General features: G+C 42.7%; 4 protein-coding genes across 7 annotated transcripts in view; 2 read left to right on the top strand and 2 right to left on the bottom strand.

The window, feature by feature from the left end:
- The first annotated feature begins 872 nt into the window (after nt 1–872).
- Nucleotides 873–6,031, top strand: gipc1 (GIPC PDZ domain containing family, member 1). 2 transcript variants are annotated; one of them, XM_029436900.1, is made up of 7 exons: nt 873–1,128; nt 1,923–2,449; nt 2,539–2,724; nt 2,887–3,067; nt 3,758–3,870; nt 3,978–4,059; nt 4,161–6,031. In XM_029436900.1, the coding sequence occupies exons 2-7, from the start codon at nt 2,150–2,152 to the stop codon at nt 4,310–4,312; spliced, it is 1,014 nt and encodes a 337-aa protein (XP_029292760.1). In that variant the 5' UTR covers nt 873–1,128; nt 1,923–2,149; the 3' UTR covers nt 4,313–6,031. The 2 variants fall into 2 exon arrangements, with proteins under 2 accessions (XP_029292760.1, XP_029292761.1); XM_029436901.1 differs by lacking the exon at nt 873–1,128 and adding an exon at nt 1,165–1,228.
- Nucleotides 6,032–6,206: 175 nt separating this feature from the next.
- On the top strand, nt 6,207–11,124 carry LOC115011679 (tripartite motif-containing protein 35-like). The gene is made up of 7 exons (XM_029436877.1): nt 6,207–7,253; nt 7,459–7,554; nt 8,116–8,346; nt 8,426–8,448; nt 8,578–8,699; nt 9,131–9,715; nt 9,851–11,124. The coding sequence occupies exons 1-6, from the start codon at nt 6,714–6,716 to the stop codon at nt 9,688–9,690; spliced, it is 1,572 nt and encodes a 523-aa protein (XP_029292737.1). The 5' UTR covers nt 6,207–6,713; the 3' UTR covers nt 9,691–9,715; nt 9,851–11,124.
- LOC115011700 (C-factor-like) lies at nt 9,717–13,939 on the bottom strand. Its single transcript, XM_029436905.1, has 6 exons — nt 13,796–13,939; nt 12,331–12,385; nt 11,979–12,166; nt 10,791–10,952; nt 10,575–10,685; nt 9,717–9,992 (listed from the first exon to the last, which is right to left on the bottom strand). Exons 1-6 carry the CDS (start codon nt 13,937–13,939, stop codon nt 9,879–9,881), a joined length of 774 nt encoding a protein of 257 aa, XP_029292765.1. The 3' UTR covers nt 9,717–9,878.
- A 1,158-nt stretch (nt 13,940–15,097) lies between these two features.
- kcnt2b (potassium sodium-activated channel subfamily T member 2b) overlaps nt 15,098–18,741 on the bottom strand; it is a 32,898-nt gene continuing 29,254 nt past the window's right edge. For 2 of the 3 annotated variants that reach the window (XM_029436856.1, XM_029436858.1), the window contains 6 exons: nt 18,502–18,603; nt 18,311–18,394; nt 18,085–18,213; nt 17,399–17,744; nt 16,817–16,901; nt 15,098–16,716 (listed from right to left, as the gene is read on the bottom strand). In XM_029436856.1, the coding sequence (XP_029292716.1) occupies nt 16,599–16,716; nt 16,817–16,901; nt 17,399–17,744; nt 18,085–18,213; nt 18,311–18,394; nt 18,502–18,603 (864 nt within the window). In that variant the 3' untranslated portion in view covers nt 15,098–16,598. The remainder of the gene's footprint in view (nt 16,717–16,816; nt 16,902–17,398; nt 17,745–18,084; nt 18,214–18,310; nt 18,395–18,501; nt 18,604–18,741) is intronic. The other variant, XM_029436857.1, reaches the window with a different exon arrangement.

Here is an 18,741-nt window from a genome sequence, read left to right as displayed (position 1 = left end):
TTTTTTCTATTTATAAATATGACAACATTGTGTCTAACTTCAAAGCTGGTGGGCAGGACATTTGTGATTGCAGTTACACCCAACTGTTAAAGCTAAATAGAAGTAACAGAAGAGAAATACCATGTCAAAAAGCAATTCATAGTATTATCTTTTATCTTTTTTTGGTTACTCATTAAGTGCCATATGAAACTATGTCAACACAATAAGTTAGAAACAATAGTATAGATAGACTTCTGGTTACAACCTTAAAATAGAACAGACAGCCGTGTAGTTGTGCACTGAGCCCACCAGAGGGCGCTCTTGTGGAAAACACCAACTATCCGACTATCAAGTTGCATGCTGACATTTTCAGTATTTGTGATTATGACACTACTCCTGGACTAACTTAAAGCCTCCTAATTAAAAAAATACTCTAACACAGCACACTAATGTCTCATATGTCCATTCTTTTGTTGAAGCAGTTGAAATCCTTATTGGTACAGCATACAGATGTTTTCTTTTTCATATACTTCAGTGATTTGCAGTAGTAGTAGTGCTAGTTCTTTCATAAAAACAAAACAAATAACGGGTTGTGTTTTAATACAGTTACATTAGTCATTAGTATTCAACAGAAATTCAGTTTTATTATCTTCCACTATGACTCCAAATGTATTTTGTGAGAAATTGTGAGAAAATTGTTTTGAATTAAGCCAATCATACACATCACACTAGAAAGTGTTGCTATAAAGATATAAAAAGAAACACAAGTTATGCGTAGTTTCTATTTCCTCATTACATAATAGCATACATGAGTATTTTGATACTGTACTTATTTCATAATATTGACAAGTCGTATTTTTAGAACAATCGCTCTGCTGGAGAACGGGGGTTTACGAGGGAACCTGAACGCAGCATTGTTCCACCCGTGCTGGGCTGGCAGAAAGCTAAAATTCACAGCAGCATACCGACACACGGAGACTTACCTTACAACCTGCCCGGGCCGAGTCCACCTGTCAGAAGCGGAGCAGCAAAACATATTGGAGTTGTTCTTCAAGCGTAACGTTATTTTTTGACAACTCACATCAGCACCGTTAGCAGGTTAAGCTAGCAGGAAGCGCTAACGGCAGTTGGCTAAAAACTCCTGCTCCGGTAAGAATGACCGACCTGCCATGTTCACTCCCTTCTGTTCACATGTAACGGTCAGAGTTAAGCTAGCTAACCAACGTCAACTGTGCGAGCCACTTCAGAAGTAATCACGCTTATAATTTACTAATTTAACATTCACTGATTTGTACTAGCTTCCGTTTGTTAGAGCTACATGCTAAGTTGCTAGCTACCTGAGAGTTGTCAGTGTTTGTGTTACTAGAAGTGAACGATGTGTGGAAAATGTGCCTCACAGCTAACAGCTAAGTGATGTGTTTACTGTCCAAGATAACGTTAAAGAAAAGAGCTAATTAGCCAGTGCTAATTAAAACCATCTTTATGTACTATATTGTTGAGATGCAATGACACAGCATGTTTAAATTTAAATTGTTGGTATAACTGAATAATAATAATAATAATAATAATAATAATAATAATAATAATAATAATAATGATAAATTGTATTTATAAAGCGCCTTTGAAAGCTAAAAGCAATCTCAAAGCGCTAACAACTGAGATGTCACTGCTTTGGTGAATGTATGAAAAAGTGTCTCTTTCAATGAACGCACATTTCTGCACAAAACTACCACTTCTATAAACTGCAATTGATATATTGTACACATTTTAATACTATTTTTTCAAATTTTCTTCTATTCTATATTTATGTTCCTTGAATTTAGTAATATTATTTATTTTTAATTTCATATTCTAATTTTATGTTCTGCACTATTAGACCAAAGCAAATGCCTTTTACGTGAAAACTTGGGGAACAAACTGCATTCTGATTCTCTGTTTTACAGCTGAAGACGACCCACTGCAGGCTGCTGGACTTGACAGATCCAGCTATGTGAGCTGCTCTGATGTGTGGACTTGAACATCCATTCAGCTCCTGGTTGAGACAGCTTTCAAGGTGGTCTGGAGGACCACACCGTGACATACACATCCAACAGAACTGCAGCTGACTTGGCTGTTTGTAGCCTAACTCCCCAGAGCAGCCTCCTCCCTCTGCTCTCCCTGTAGCACTACTATGCCTCTGGGTTTGGGAAGAAGGAAGAAGGCGTCCCCGTTAGTCGAGAACGAGGAAGCGGAGCCTATCCGCGCAGGTCTCAATGTACAAGGTATGGATGGCCTAGATGGAGGTGTTGTCGGGATGGGAGAAGGTGCCGCCTCTGAAGGTCTGCCTCCTCCACACAGCAGCATGCGACCTCGCCTCATCTTCCACACTCAGCTCGCTCACGGCAGCCCCACAGGCCGTATAGAGGGCTTCAGTAATGTGCGAGAGCTCTATGCCAAGATTGGTGAGGCCTTTGGGATACCGCCCGCTGAGGTGAGTCCTTCTGCTGACTGATGGGTGTGAGAATAAGGAGAGAGACAGCGTGATGGTTAATCTTACCTGTTTGTTGTGTCCCTCCACAGGTTATGTTTTGCACACTGAACACTCACAAGGTGGACATGGATAAACTGTTGGGAGGTCAGATTGGGCTAGAGGACTTTATTTTTGCCCACATTAAAGGACAGCGAAAAGAAATAGAGGTGTACAAAGGAGAGGATGCACTCGGGTTGACGATCACAGATAATGGAGCTGGCTACGCTTTCATCAAGGTGAGAAATGTCGAAAATAGCCGAGAAAATTGATCTTCTTTTTTCACAGGGGAAGGCATGACCCTGGACTACATTATATTAATTTCTGCACAGAATATGAAATGTGGCACGGAATGAGTGCTGAACAGTATTGGATTATTTATTAGAATTTTCTAATTTCAGAGAATCCGCGAGGGGAGCGTCATCCACCAGATCCAGGTCATCAACGTGGGTGATATGATCGAGTCGATCAACGGCCATCGCCTGATTGGGTGTCGACACTATGAGGTGGCCAAGATGCTGAAGGAGCTGCCCAAAGGGAAGGAGTTCACCATTAAGCTGGTGGAGCCTCTCAAGGCCTTTGGTAGGTGTGGGAGGAGGAAACTTTGGAGTCACCTGAGAGGCAGAATTAATCTTTAGGGCATGCATCTCCAGTCTAGTTGGTAGAGCTGCAGACTGTAAACAGGCAATAGGCCGCGTGACGCGAACTGTTTGATTGAGACGCATATTCCAAATGCGTACACATGTCCTAATAATGCTCCTAAATCCCAAATAATATCGGCATCTCCCACATGTCTTAATCTGAAAATGTACATTCGGTGTAAACAAACGGAATATACTGCTTTTATTACCCTTATTAAATATGTGTTTTGGTGGCTATGCTTTCTTTTCTGTACACCTTGTTGTTGTTCTCAGAGCAGTTTCCAGGTTTAGTTGATAGCATAACATTTTATTGCATAAAATGAATAGACACAAGCCTGACTTAATGAAAAAGGTGCCCTCGCTGCACATAAAAGAACACAGTATGGCTTATTAAGTCATTTAGATGCCCGTTGGGTCCATTTGAAAAGGATCACACCGGTCCAAATACACTATTCACTGATTCACAGCGGCACTAATATTCAGAAATGTGCAGCGGGAGCAATAATGACATTAAGTTTGTGTAAAAAGAAGGACTTGTGACGTGGCATGATGTTCAGTACTGTAAAAGCTGGAGAACTTTTAGGACTGTACAAAGTGTTTACAGATCTCTTTTATTTATCATTGTGTGTAGATATGATCAGCCAGCGGTCTGGAGGGTCCAGGTCAGCATCAGGGGTTCAGCTGGGGACCGGCAGAGGAACTCTGCGGCTGCGATCTAAAGGTCCTGCGACTGTGGAGGAGCTGGTGAGTGTTTTTACGACACCTGTGGACTAACGGGTCTCTGTATCGTTTAGAAAACATAATCCTGTTGCGTTGTCTGAGTCCGTGCGTTGTGATTGTTTTCCCTCCAGCCCACTGCGTTTGAGGAAAAGGCCATTGAGAAGGTGGATGACCTGCTCGAGAGCTACATGGGCATCAGAGACAGCGAGCTGGGTAAGTGTACATTTGTTGGCTCTACAGGTGTCAGAATTCATTTGTGCGGCTTGCTGTGTCGTGTTCACTAAATGTTCTCTGCCCTCTCTCCGTCTCCTCAGCGGCCACCATGGTGGAGCTGGGAAAGGACAAAAAGAACCCTGATGAGTTTGCCGAGGCTTTAGATGAAACCCTCGGGGACTTTGCATTCCCAGACGAATTTGTTTTCGACGTCTGGGGTGCCATCGGCGACGCAAAGGTTGGGCGAGTGTAACCTCAGAAGCTAACGGAGCAGAACTGTGTGTGTGTGTGGGTGTGTGTGTGTGTGACACCCACAACATGCAGCACTACTAGGAAACGCAACACTACCGTCATGAGTTTGTTTTTATTCCAGTGTATACTCCTACTATTTTTAATTTAGAGTGCACCCGTATGGGAGAGACTGCCTAGACAAAGAGGATAAAGGGCAGTTAATGGGAGAAGAAGGTGACTGCAATGACTTCCCAAGTGCTTTTGTTTGTCTTCCGGCTTTTTTCCAGAAACTACAAGCACGCTGATGAGCATTCCCTTTGACCGCATCACATGACCCTGCATGTCATTGTTGTAGTTGCTGGCAGTGGAACAAGTACAGCACAAGTCTCTAATACGGGAGAAATGAAAGACTACCGCTAACACAAAGTAGATCTTTGATAGCAAAAGAAATGTGATTTTTCCACATTGCACTGTGTTGCACTGCGCTGAACACCAACAACAGACGTGAATAGAGATTGCACTGTACCTCACCTGGTGAGCGGCGCAGTTATTGCACAGTACAAGGCATCGGCCTCCCTGTTACAGAACCACTCGCTGTCACTGTTATGGATCAGTTTTACAAGCATGTGCTGTTATATTTTTTATCTTCATAATGAATTCTGCTGGTTTTATTATTATTTTTTTGCAGTCGCAAAAGGTTCATAGTAACGTGTGTAGCTCGCTGACTAAAAGACCAGTGGTGTTCACCTTTAACACGCTCTCTGCTGTAATGAAGTGCAGCGGATTCCAGTCTTACTTTATTGTATTAGACAGTGTTCAGAAAATCAGTGTTATGGCCTTTTTATTGAAGGTGAGAAGGTTTGTGGGTTGTGGCGACTTGTTTTTTTTTTTTTTTTTTATAGCTAGTGTTTTTATATAAAGTGATGTGATGTCTATTTTAAAACAGGGTTTGTGTAATAGATGAAGAATTTGATCTTGTGGTGCAATTACTTTATTTTGAAGCATTACAGAAGGCAGTATTAAAGAGGAGAAAGTCATGAGATGGGGCAGTTGTGTAAAAGTAAAGAGGAATCTGTTAAAGGGACAGTTCATCCCAAAATCAGAAACTAATATTTGTTCCTTTTTACCTGTAGTTCCATTTATCCATCTGGATTTGTGTTGGTGTGATTGTCCAGTGTTGGAATTTGAGAGAAGGCTGACATCGCTACAGCCGATAACTCAAACACTGGGCAACTCGCACCAACACACTCTAGATTGTTGAATAGCACTAAAGGTAAGAGGAAAAATATGTATTTTTGATTTAGGTGTGAAGCGTCCATCTTTGAACAACTAAATGCCTTCATTTCTTCTGATTTCATGCAAGTTTGTTTTTTTAGCAGTAAGCATCTGGTGCTGGAAAAATCCAGCATCCTGTTATTGGAGCAGAGCGATACCAAACTACTTCACCATGTGTCGCAGTGACTAGTGTTGTTCATAGAGATGTAAAACAGGAATGCTGCAACAACTACTCAGTTTAACACGTCTTAAAAAAACATTTTGGTGTTAACCTTTTCAGTATCAAAACGTATGAAGGTTGTTTTTTTTGTAGATTTGTTTCCTTCTTCAGAGTTAATGAATATCTAAATGTTATGAAACTGATGCTAGAACACTGTAACACTGAGAAGAACACATTATGTTGATGGCTTTGTATTACACTGTTGTCAATGTTCAATTATAATGCAATAATAACATCGACATGGCAGTTTGGTCTTTCCTAAACACGACACAGTGCTCTGCATAAAACTGGGATTACAATCCGACATCACACTAGTTTGGTTTGTAAAAGATGTTTGTATAGATCAGATTATACAACACTGCTGTGTGTGTGTGTGTGTGTGTGTGTGTGTGTGTGTGTGTGTGTGAGTGTGTGAGAGAGAGTGTTTTCCAACAGTCACAGAAACCTCCCCTTGATGTGTTTGTCCTCCTGAAATATATATGACATCTAACTAGAACTCACTTTGCGTGTCATCAGGCCATCAGAGGTAATGTAATAAGATACATCTTAGTAAACTTGATAGTGCTGGTCAAGCTCAGCGGGGTCACCTCTAGGCCTTAGTCCCAGTTCAACACTAAATACCTTTTGCAGTAGATTATAAATATTGGAAGAAAGTTTATACAGCTATTTAGCGTTTTCCTGGTAAAATAGAGCACTTTCTTTGTTTGTTCCTTTAGAATGAGAAACGCATGTCTTTCCACAGCCCTGTTGCTCGCAGGTGATTGGTGGTGACATGTTGTTTATTTACTACAAGTGAAAGAAACCTGTTATTCAAGTCCCTGTTGATCTATAACCCTGGTTGCTCATAAAGTTGACTCCAGATTACGCTGTGGACTCGCTGCAGAGAGGAACACTTCTTCCTAACCCAATCTGCTAACAGGAACCAGCCATGGCGTTGCGCCCGCGTGCTTCCTCTCAGCCTGGAAAACTTTCCTTTTTCCAGAGTCCCAAGGTGGCTTCAGCCCTTCGACCGCGGGCTGTTTCCTCCCGCTCGGGCTCCATGCTGGAAGAGGAGCTATCCTGTCCTGTCTGCTGTGACATCTTCAAGGACCCCGTGGTACTCAAGTGCAGCCACAGCTTCTGCCGACAGTGTCTGCAGCAGTTCTGGAACAAGAAGAAGGCCAGACGCGAGTGTCCTGTCTGCAGGAGGAAGTGCTCCCTGACGGAGCCCACGGTCAGCCTGGCACTGAAGAACGTGGCCGACACCTTCCTGAAGGAGCAGGATCGAAGGGCGGCTGGCACAGGGGATGGTGCCGGCGGGGCAGGGGAGCTGGAAGGGATGGTGGAGGTGAAGTGCATCGCACATGGGGAAGTTCTCAAGCTCTTCTGTCTGGATGACTTTGAAGCCCTCTGCTGTGTGTGTCACACCTCCAAGAAGCACCAGGGGCACAGAGTGTGTCCCCTGGAAGAGGGAGCGCAGGACCTCAAGGTAATGTGTTCTTGTTTAGCTGCAGTTTGTTATGGGTTAAAGCATCGTCATCTACCTTTTTCAAATGTCACACCAGTGAAGTGACATTAAATAAAGCGGTTATTCCTGAACTCCCTTCTGTGCAAAGTCAGGTCCGTCAGAAACATTTGACTATTTGCTTGTGGTCGTGACACTTTTGACACTTTCTGTCCCCGCACCCTTTCAGGCAGAGCTGAAGAAAGATCTGATTCCTCTGAAGAAAAACCTGCGACGCCTGTATGAAGCCAAGCAGGAGTGTGATGACACAACTGTGCACATAAAGGTATCAATAGACAGATGCACGGAAAACAAGAGCACCAGCATGACTGACTGATGTTGAGGAGCGCACTGTTAGTGTGTAAACACGTCAGCCAGGGTGTTGACAGCTTTCAGGGTGCAAGTTCCCCTGATGGCGTCTTAAATGTTTTATGGACAGAACAGTCAGAACTTTAAGAATTTTGACACTTTAAGAAAATAAATTTGAATCCTGATTGTTTATATTATTATAGTATATTCTAGAGGGATGTCGTGACAATAGTAAGAAAATAAGATTAAATCCAACAGGTATATCATACTGATGCCTTTAGAGGTTCAAACTACAGGCAATGAGGAAACTGCAGGGTCGTAATAGGTTTTTATGATGTTATTTAAATGTTTTATTGCCAGGAAAAAGATTTAATGTACAAAATATGAAGGACACTTACTTTTCAAGATGTAGACAGGAGAGTAAAATCTAAATAAAGGTAATTATTCCTTTTTAGAGATGTAGATACACTGACATAGATGAGATAAGTAGTCGGTATCGGTCACATTATTGTATATTCACCTTATTTCCGTGTGCTAGAACCAAACTGAGGCTACAGAGAAACAGATCAAAGAGGAGTTTGAGCAGCTGCGAGAGTTTCTGCGGAAGGAAGAGACGGCTCGGCTGGCTGCCCTGCAGCAGGAAGACGAGCAGAAGAAAGAGCTGATGAAGAAGAAGTCCGACAGCATAACCAGAGGCATCCTCACCTTCTCTCACGCCGTCATTGCCATTGAGAATGAGATTGCTTCCAGTGATGCGCTTTTCCTTAAGGTAAGTTTATAAATCTTTCTCTCTGAATTCATCCGACCACGCGGACAGTTTGTAATGCTCTCGTTTCCTCTCATTTTAGAATTACACCAACACAAAGAAAAGGTAAGTTTTATTATCTTCTGCGTCTGTTCTGTATATCAGATTCAGCTCTCGAGTTGTTGAGTATTGGTGTGTGTGTGTGTGCGTGTGCGTGTGCGTGTGCGTGTGTGTGTGTGATTTTTCTTCTCACAGAGCACAGATCCCACAGAATGACCCAGAGTGTCAGGTGGCAGGTGCTCTTATAGATGTGGCCAAGCATGTCTGTTCCCTCAAGTACCATGTGTGGGAGAAGATGGCGGAGCTGGTTCAGTACAGTAAGCACTTACAGATCACAGTGTATCTACAAAGGCACAAAACATTTCGTCACGGCTATCTGGAACAGTATTTTACTTTATGATCAAAACAACACATTTTTGCAAAAGTCATCCCGCATGTTTGACACCCCTGGCGTACATCTTCCTCGCATCCAACTACTTGCACTGCCATGTCAAATGACAGCGCTGGGTGCAGGAAGAACAGATTGTGCAGCTGTAAACTCATCTTTATCTGCCATTATAGCACGCACTGAGGAATGTATTTCCTTAATTCTACACCCATTAGTCTACCATATAAAAAGGTGGCACATTTTTCTTTTAGCCATGTAGGCTCGTCAGGGAAGGCTTTTAATAAATGTTTCGTATTCAAACCAGGCAGTGTGCCTTAAATTCTGAGAGGAATTTATTCCCTTTTCCTGTTTCCCTCTCAGCACCCATCACCCTGGACCCCAACACTGCCTACTCCTGCTTGTCCCTCTCCACAGACCTAACCTGCGTCACCAACAGTGGATGCCTCCAGAAGCTCCCGCACAACCCAGAGCGCTTTGGACACTTTGTGTTCCTGCTGGGCTCACAAGGCTTCACTTCTGGCCGCCACGCCTGGGAGGTGGAGGTGGGAGACAAGGCGGACTGGATGCTCGGGGTGGTCAAGGAGTCCGTCGACAGGAAAGGCCGCATTTCGGGCTGTCCGGAGGGCGGCTTTTGGATGATCTCGCACTACGAGGGCGAGTACGCTGCCATGACGAGGCCCAGCATCCCGCTTCATCTGCAGGGAGAGCTGACCCGAGTCAGGGTGCAGCTGAACTACGACTCCGGAGAGGTGACCTTCTCCAACCCTATCAGCATGATGCCCATCTACACCTTCTCCGACTTCTTCACTGAGAAGATGTACCCCTTCTTCTGCCCTGGAGCCAACATCAATGGGAATAACCCCAACCCGCTGAAGGTCTGCCCCGCTAAGGTGGCTGTGTGGAACAGTGCCACATGGTGATTTGGAAAAACCTTACAGACGACATGTGTGTATATATCTTTTAATTTAAGAAATTACCCAAGTGTGTGTCAGATCATTTAAGTGTTTATGTGTAAAGTGAGCCTGATGCAAGCAAAGCAAATGGAACACATGTTTGTTTATTTCACTTGGATTCTTTTAGCCACTGCAGTTTATGAAGTGGTTTGAAGCTACCAGGGGATGGACTTTCCCTTATAGTCCAGCAAGGCTCCGTTCTGCTTCTCGGTCAGGGAGGCCATCACATCAAGCATCCCCTGCACACTCTCCGGAGCATCAATCTCCCCCTGGTGGTCAGAAACACACAGTTAACATGAAGGCTCGCACAGGAGATCAATTCTCTTAGTTAAGAATCTAAAGTTTCTGCACACAGACCAGTGGGTAGAAAGTGGATCAAATCTATGTTTTTAATGTAAACAGTAAAATAAAAAATGATTTAAAGTGATGCATCCATACATGGCAGGGTCACAGTTTAAAGGCTTGAAACTACATTTAATACAAGGGTCAATATTCTAATGCTGCTGATTGGATTACTTGTTCAGACTGCTTGTTAGATATCCGACTCATTAGTGCGTAAACACTTAAAAATCAGTTCTAAGTACCAAAATCCTGCGACGTGAATTTGTAAACCAATGAAAGCCGGTTAATTTGCATAGTTTTTGTCTGTCTTGACTCTACTAAAACTACTGTAGTAGGAACACAATTGTAAATGCATTACCACTCAAATGTGTGTGTGTGTGTGTGTGTGTGTGTATATGTAACGGGGAAATTGCACAACGAGATTCTCGATTAATAAAGTAAACTATCATTCAGAGCTGACTGCTTCCTCTACATTGTTATTGTTTCCTGCATGAAAACTGCTGAATCACCTCCTCTCCACCCATGTCTGTGCGCACCCAGCCAGGGTGCAGCAGAGAAAACAGGATCTGATCCTTCTTCAGCTCCTCTGCAGCACACATAGTCAGCATGTTCAAACCGGCCTGTGAAGAGAAGAGATGGAGGGAGGGAACGGACAATGTCCACTTAACAACTGTGAGATGAAGCCTTTCAGTAGCAGGTCACAGTGTCGGCAGGTTGTGACTCACCTTGCTGATGCGGTAGGAGACGGCGGGCATGTAGTCGTACGTCTGTCCTATACTTCCCATTGAAGCCAGAAATGAGGAGATATTAACGACTGCTGCTTTCCTGCTGGACATCCCTGGAATCCCACTGGCCTTCGCTGCCGCAAGTAGTTGAGGCAGGAACTCCTAATGAAGACCACCAGCGAGAAAGTCAAACAGAGGAAACTTTGGTAACACTTTCTATCTAGCCTTAATCACACCGAACAGTCAGAAGCTAAGACACGCTGGCCCGTGGCTGTCCCGTGACGGCCTGTAAAGGTTGAGTTTAATTTTCAATAAACTGTTTGTTTTTTCCCCATCCCTCCTCTCCTTCTGTCGTTTTTCCCGGGTGTGAGAAGGGAAGTCTCACAATTGGCGCCCGGACAGGGAGTCATGACAGAAGGAAACACAGCCCCACTCCCTTCTTAGCGGCTTCTTCCCCAATGAATACCTAAGTTGTCTTGATATCACATGTTCACGCAATAAAAACAGAGCAGTAAATCAATTTATACTGTGCCTTTAGCAGATAATAACGCTGTAATGGAAAAACTCCATTACAGCGTTATTATCTGCTAAAGGCACAGTATAATGCTAGTTATAAGCAATTTTATAAATATTCATAATGCTTTTAAACAACACAGTATTTTAGAATGACTTTTAAGGTCAATTATAATGCTTCATATTTGTCGGTCACTCACATTTGTTTGCATGCCCATGTCTATAAGGCATTATAAACATACGTCACAAAACACCATTATACTGCGTATAGTATATGATGATAAAGCATTATAAAAAGATTATATTGTATTACAACTTTGGAAATGATAACACAATATGATGCGTGCAAACAAAATTCTGAAGTATTTTTATACTTGACCTTTTACACCATTATGAAATGTTTTATAATGTGTTATTGTTATAAAACATGAATATTTATCGGTGCTTATAACTATTATTATACAGAGCTTTAAACAGATAATTATTCATCATAAGTAAGGGTCTACGGACAGAGGTATGATTGTATAGATTGTAAAGCCCCCTGAAGGCAAATTTGTAATCATTTGTGATATTGACTGATATTAATAATGCACTTTAGACATGGGTGTCATACAAAGTGTTACCACAACGATCAATACTGCATTGAAATTCTATGTTCTGCTTCCTCTCCCTTACTTTAAGCATGTTCATAGGGCCCATGACATTGATGTTGAAGGTATTCAGCATGTCTTCCGGACTGGTTTCCTGCACGTTGCCTTTGAACAGGATGCCTGCGTTGTTAATCAGCAGGTTGAGACCCCCTGTCCCCACCAGAGAGCCCACCTGCTGGGCGCACTGTTTTATGCTACAAAGGTCACTGGCGTCTGACAGAGAGAGAAAGAAAGTGGAGCATTAGTAGTGGTCAATAGCAGACAGTCAGATAAATATCAGAGCCCTGGGCTATTCATAGAGTCGAATCCAGTGCGTGCCGGGGCATGGGAGCAGGCCGGAGGGTGTAACAGAATATAAAATAAGAGAGAGTTTGTACCCAGACGGACGACGGAGATGATGTTAGGATGCTTCTTTGCCAGCATTTGCAAGGCCTGTAAATACACAAAGAAGACAAGGTTGTAATTCAGAAAAGAATCACACACACCGTTGATCACTGTTAATCACTTTTATCTAATTGTGGAACGTAACTAAGTACATTTACTCAAGTACCGTTCTTTCTCTGAGATACAGAAGGAAATGTCATTTTCACTCTGCTACATTTATTTGATAATTGTAGTTACAGGTTACAGATTTAGATTATTAATACAATATATAAATCAACTAATAAATGATGATAGATTATTATAGGTTAAACTACCCAGCAGTATAACAACTCTATTCAAATGAGCCACCTTTACCAGCTGCAATATTAAATTGATGCACACATTAAAAGGTAAAGTGAGCAATTCTGGAGAAACTCAAAACCCAAACACTCCCACTGCCTTTCTCTTTGTCCACCCATGGCCTTTCCCCTGCACTGTGCACGAGCATGCTGCTGATTGGCTGAAACATTGAGTATGTATGAAGCCTGGATTTCTTTCCTGCGCACGCAGAACGGACAGCTGTGAGGAGATATGCGCTGAATCAAACAAAAAGTGCATTGGATTATAATTGTTGACTCCACCCTCAAAGCATCACTGATTATAATCCAGTATATAGATATATAAAATATACAATTCAGCATAATAAACACTTTGACTTTTGATACTTTAAGTATATCTTGTATGCGAGATTGCGCAATCTTGTGTGGTTGGGAGAGGGGTAGCAGAATATCGTGTCACACATTTCCTCACACAAACACAGAATCCGTTTCCACGTTAACGTGCTGTTCACTACCGATCCTGTTTGTAACCTGTCGGATACCGACAACAACATTCTCACTTCACTTGTTTAGATAACAGGCCGCTCGACTTTCCTGCAGTATATTACAGACATATGAACTAACCACTGACACTTTGTACCGTTGCTTCGCGAATGAGAAAACACTAGAATGGATATTTGGCCTTATTTCTTTTACATTAAAATAAAAAACTACAGTGGAAACACTGCTTTAGTCAGTGTTGTTGAGTCAAATTGGTTGCAGACATGTTCTGTTGCCAGAAATCTGTCCAGTATTTATGTAATGCTCGCTTTAAACACGTGTAACACCCAGAGAACACTTTTTCTTAAGAGTGTGCGTCCATCGGTGAACTTTCATCGATCTGTGCGAGTCAGCTTTTACCGACAAGTGCTATGCGCATGCGCGTTAGTTTACAAACACCGGTTATTCCTGTAGTGTAGGGGTACCACTGTTAAAATCAACATTATCTTCACAATGACACGTTAAACAAGTTGTCTATTGCAACACTAAATTCTGAATACTTCTTCCACCACATTTATCTATGCCGCACTTCAATTTTGCGGTTTGAAGATTATTATTTTGTTTTAAAACCTATATATTAGTCACAGAGAAAGAGACTCACCTCAGCCCTGGCTCCATCTGGATCCCTACAACAGGCAAACATCTTTCTCACTGGATGGGGGCCCTCCACCATTTGCTTCACCATCTCCAAGCCCAGGCCCCTGTTGGCTCCTGTGATAAGAACGCTGCCTAGTTGAGAATCCATTGCCTGATACTCAGCCTGCACAATTCTCTGTCTGAACTCTTGCAGCCTATGTAAAATTAACATGTTGGTCTTTAGCCTGGCCACACCCACACTCTCATAACGCGGTGTGGGCGTATCCCATACTGCAGGCAGTCCCCCCCCCCCTCAAAAAGAGTCACTGTTATAAGTCAGGCATGAGTGTGACCTCCTCACATGCTGAAAGGATTTAGCCTTGCCAGAAATGAAAAAGTTAACTTTCAGCAGGCAATAACACATTGGAGAGAAAACAAAGAAGCAAGTTAGATTAAGTGAAGGAGTGTAGTTCATGTTGGCTTTACAAAGCTCAGACAACAATAGTGCAAAGCAACACAGAGCAAAGGACTGGTGATGAACATAAAGGAAAAGTCCAGTGAGCTGAAGACACAATCTCCATTATGTCCTCACAAACTTTACCCAACAGAGTACACATGAAGAGTCACTTTAGGCAATGATTTGTTAAAGTCATTGATATAACACAACTGATGCAACACATTGATAGTAATTGGGAATGTCATGTCACTCGCCAACAAGGCGGATGAACTAAAGGCCAGCGGTACTTTCCTAACCCACAAGGATTTTTTTGTGAGAAGCAGACAAGCACTGAGGACGAGCTGTGGCGGATTGGATGTTCATTCAGCCACCGGATCTCCCCCCCCCCCCCCAGATCCAAAATGTAGTGCTTCAGGCACTCACTTGTGCCCACTGTCATCAGACTACAAGTCAGCAGTGGAGACCACAGCGTATGTTTAGCACTTGAAACATTTTTTACTTAATCTATCTGCAGTTATTTCCATCCTCGTGCTGCTGCAACAACCAAAATGCGACTCAGGGGAAAGGCTTACCCTTTCTTATCTTTTGTTGCAGTGTTGTGTGGGGACATTACAGTAAATGAGACATTTTGGTTGAGTCATACGCAGCAGCAACATCAGCTCAGAAATGTGAGTTTGACAAACCACACAAAAGACATACCGTGTCAGATCAATCACGTAATTCATTTAGAAATAACAATAATGGGACTACTTTAAATGTAAGTGTTCTTATGACTACAATTATGAATCTAATGAGTGAAATCGTCCAAAGAGATTGGGATTTAAGTGGCACAAATTGACACCAAAACAGCAATAAAGCAATGGCAAGCTATAATGACTGACTTTAATATATACATATTTTCATCTGTTATAATGGCACTAAAGCTACACGGGTGGCGTTGGCAGGTTTGCAGGTTAGCATTCCCACCACACGGCTGTACATTCAGAATTTCTGACAAAAGATTTACAGAGGCTGGCAAACTCTTGGTAAACAAACGACACAAACGTCCACTCTAGCAAGTAATGTACTTTAATATAACAGATTCAAATCTCAGGTTTCCTAAAACAACTGAAAATCTAAGAAATAAGGTAGACAAGGCTGATAAGAAGCAGAATGATCTCACTCTACTGGTACATCTTTCACTTGTTTTATTGTTTTTTTCCACCGGTCTGAAAAACAAATGATAAATAGATTTGAATTCTTAATTAGCAAACAAATTACTTGTTAAAGTGGATATTTATAATGCAATAACTACGGCAACTATTTAATTGTAAAGCTCATAAATCGGCTTTAAAACTCAGAGCTTAACACCTCTGACACCGTCTCAAAAACGTTACGTTATAAGCTTCACAAAGGTAGTATTTATTGCAGAGCTATTGTACTAGATGTCATTATGTTATGGTATATGTTAATGTCATTGTGTCCATCCCCTGCATCTCAAACATGCATGTCAGAAAAAGCGAGCTGGTGACAGGACGGCTCACACTGACTGACAGAAGCAGAGGGGGCGGGACTTTGAGAAACAACAGGAGAACAATTAACTCAGGGACAGTTTTGTTCAAAGAGACCTTACATCACTGGAGACAATAACATACTTTTGAGAGCAATGTGATGAATGCCGTCTTTCTACTTATGTCAATTATTGAGACTGGTGCTCTTTGGATTCCTCCGCTGCTGGTGAATGTAAAACGAATGTGTGCATTTGACTGTTTAAGCGACAGGTAGAAAGTTTCAAAAAGGCTTCAAGAAGACCAAAAAATAAAAGGGGATGTGTGCGTTGTAGTGTCACTTTCAAATACGTCAAACAGCATTAAGTCTGACAAAACACACCTACGACACAGAAGGACACTAAAACAGATCCCTTGACTTTCACTCGGCAGCAGGATTCCTTTAGCTGTCCCGATCAAATTGGCAGTGTCTTGCTCTTGATCCATAAGCATACATACACATTCATTCACACAATTGAACATACATACATACAGTACACACACATACACACTGCACATACATGATGCAGTACATACATAACATGCACATACACAGATATAAATACATACAGTTTTTCATTAAATGCACTTCTGTGTCCGCAGCTTTTCCGCTTTGAAAATAGAAAGGTGCATAAATGAAACATTCCCAGATTTATAGAAAAGGTCCATGCAAGACCGGCAGCCATCAGTTCGACAAGACTCAATGTGGAGAAAATACGAGGGCCACGTGCCATCTGGCTGCATCCCTTTCCATCACCATTTCTTGACTCTTTCTCTCGAGTGTGTTGTTGTGTCTCTTCTCTCTGGCAGTGTTCAGACAGTTTATATGTCTTTTTTTTTGTCCCTTACAGATGGGTGCTGTCCTGCGTATCGAACCTGTGGCTCTCCGACATCCCGGCGCTGCACTTCCTGCTGTTACCCTGATTGGGTACCAGAGAGAGGGGGTCTGGTCTGATCAGGTACCTGCAGATGGGGCACAGAAAAAAAATCCAATCCTGTAATAGTTTTCATGCCGTGTTCATTTTTACAGTGCGATCAATTACATTCGGCGTTGTGTACTCACACAACGTCGTGTAGCTCCAGTCTGGTGTCTGGAGAAGGGTTGATGAGGATATAAGACAGTCTGTTCCCTTGGTCTGTCATCCCATCTGACACAGGAAGAAAAGAGGTGAGTGGTGCAGGAAATAAAATGGGCACAGGATAAACAGCAGGCTGTGCAACATTCGTGCACAAAGAGTACAGGCTTCGTTACTGTGTGTCACAACACGGGAAGACACATTTAGATAAAAATGGACACAAGCAACAGCAACAACAGAGGTGGAAAAGTACTGCATTCAAAATCCTAATGACTTAAAAGTACAGGAAGAGCCCAGTAAAATAAAAGTATAGCATAATGTAAAAAAGGTCCCCTCTGAGTTATATGTATATATGACATTATTAGATTTTTAATTCTGATTTATTAAGTAGCATTTTATTGTTGAGGTGGAGTACATTTAAACTACTTAAGGTGTCACAAGCTTAAAGGTTGTTACCACTGGTTTAACATTCATCAGCATGTACAGAAGAGTATAGCTGCCATGCAACAAAAGAAAAGAAAAGAATCAGGAGCAGAACACTTTCACACACAAACCGTAGATAGACTTACTGAATCCAGTGGGAGAAAGGCCCAAGTGTTTCATCCTCGTCTTCACCAGGGCGTTGAGCTCCTGCCTCTCAGAGCGCCTGAACAGGGTCAGTCTCTGTTGGTTGATCCTCTCAGCCGCGCTGCCCGGACCCCCCTTGGCCCCACTGGAGCCCCGACCCCCCTTTCTGCTCAGCCGCCGGGCCCACTGCATGCTTTTCCTCCTGAGCAGCGGGTGGTCTGAGGAGTGGGAGGAGGTGGAGACGGGCTCCGAGGAGGTGGAGTTACGGTGAGCACCGGTCCGGGACAACAGGGGCTCTCTGGGTTCTCTCGTATCCTCGTAGTCCTCCACTGTGATGGATACCTGGGACTGTGACATACAAACATAACCACATAACCACACACACAATCCGTCAACTGTCAATGGTCACTGCATCATGTCTAATATGCAGAATTATTAGTCTTTACATAAAATAAATAGTGACACTGTAGTAACGGAAAGAGAAATATTTCTTTTTTTTTAATAGTCAAGGAAATCTTTAAAAAGGAGGGAGATTTCTTTTTTTGATGTATAATATCTTATCATCCATGAAATTGTATTATATTTTCAGCCCTGCTACTGGTTTAGGATGACCAAAATCATCAGTGTTCAAGATTGTTAAGTTAAGTGTGTTGCTGTAGCCACAAAACTAGTAACAGCAGCAGCTGACCTCAGAGACTGGAAGCTTATGTGCCTCTGTCCGGTAGATGCCGATGGGAATATCTCCAGTGGAGGAGCACAGTTTCTGGTAGAGCCTGCCGTAGGTGCGGATCCACAGGTCGTCCTCTGTCATTTTCATCTAGAAAACAAAACAAAACCCCACAATCAAATCAGCCTCAGAGCCACTTCACAGTCCAAACAGAGTGAATTCAAGCCGTTTGCGTCCAGGTACTTACAGCACAAAGGAAACCCGAGCCAGGCATGGAGTCCAAACCCAGCAGCAGCCTGGTGATGGAGATCATGTAGTCCTTCACAAATGACTGGCAGCAGGAGCACACGGTATACAAGTCAACAGAAATTGATCATATTTGGCATTTTGCCACATTTTGTTTTCCAGTCAGAGTGAAGAGTAGGTGTCTGGGGATACCTGGTAAAGGAGAGTGTCCAGCATGCTGACACTGAACACCTTCCCTGCAGAGAAGGGCAGGCGGAACATAAACACCAGGTTGGAGCCCTTCTCCCTTTCCTTCTACAGATCAAACACACACACACACACACACACACACACACACACACACACACACACACACACACACACACACACACACACACACACACACACACACAGATTTTCACCCGATTACACTAGTCTTGGTAGACATGAGAT

The sequence above is a fragment of the Cottoperca gobio genome, chromosome 8 (assembly GCF_900634415.1).
Source record: "Cottoperca gobio chromosome 8, fCotGob3.1, whole genome shotgun sequence".
In the NCBI taxonomy this organism is placed as follows: Eukaryota; Metazoa; Chordata; class Actinopteri; order Perciformes; family Bovichtidae; genus Cottoperca; species Cottoperca gobio.
Note: the sequence above shows the minus strand (reverse complement) of the source record. Positions and strands in the feature narration are given on the sequence as shown.

Bases quoted from the DNA above. Each gene is read 5' to 3' on its own strand.
- gipc1 (XM_029436900.1), top strand. From the start codon at position 2,150: ATGCCTCTGGGTTTGGGAAGAAGGAAGAAGGCGTCCCCGTTAGTCGAG. The intron at 2,725-2,886 runs GTGAGAAATGTC...TTCTAATTTCAG, and splicing joins CTGGCTACGCTTTCATCAAG to AGAATCCGCGAGGGGAGCGT. The intron at 3,871-3,977 runs GTGAGTGTTTTT...TTTTCCCTCCAG, and splicing joins CTGCGACTGTGGAGGAGCTG to CCCACTGCGTTTGAGGAAAA.
- LOC115011679 (XM_029436877.1), top strand. From the start codon at position 6,714: ATGGCGTTGCGCCCGCGTGCTTCCTCTCAGCCTGGAAAACTTTCCTTT. The intron at 7,254-7,458 runs GTAATGTGTTCT...GCACCCTTTCAG, and splicing joins AGGGAGCGCAGGACCTCAAG to GCAGAGCTGAAGAAAGATCT. The intron at 8,347-8,425 runs GTAAGTTTATAA...CTCTCATTTTAG, and splicing joins GTGATGCGCTTTTCCTTAAG to AATTACACCAACACAAAGAA.
- LOC115011700 (XM_029436905.1), bottom strand. From the start codon at position 13,939: ATGGATTCTCAACTAGGCAGCGTTCTTATCACAGGAGCCAACAGGGGC. The intron at 12,386-13,795 runs GTGAGTCTCTTT...GTGTATTTACAG, and splicing joins CAGATGGAGCCAGGGCTGAG to GCCTTGCAAATGCTGGCAAA. The intron at 10,953-11,978 runs GTAAGGGAGAGG...GGTCTTCATTAG, and splicing joins GCCCTATGAACATGCTTAAA to GAGTTCCTGCCTCAACTACT.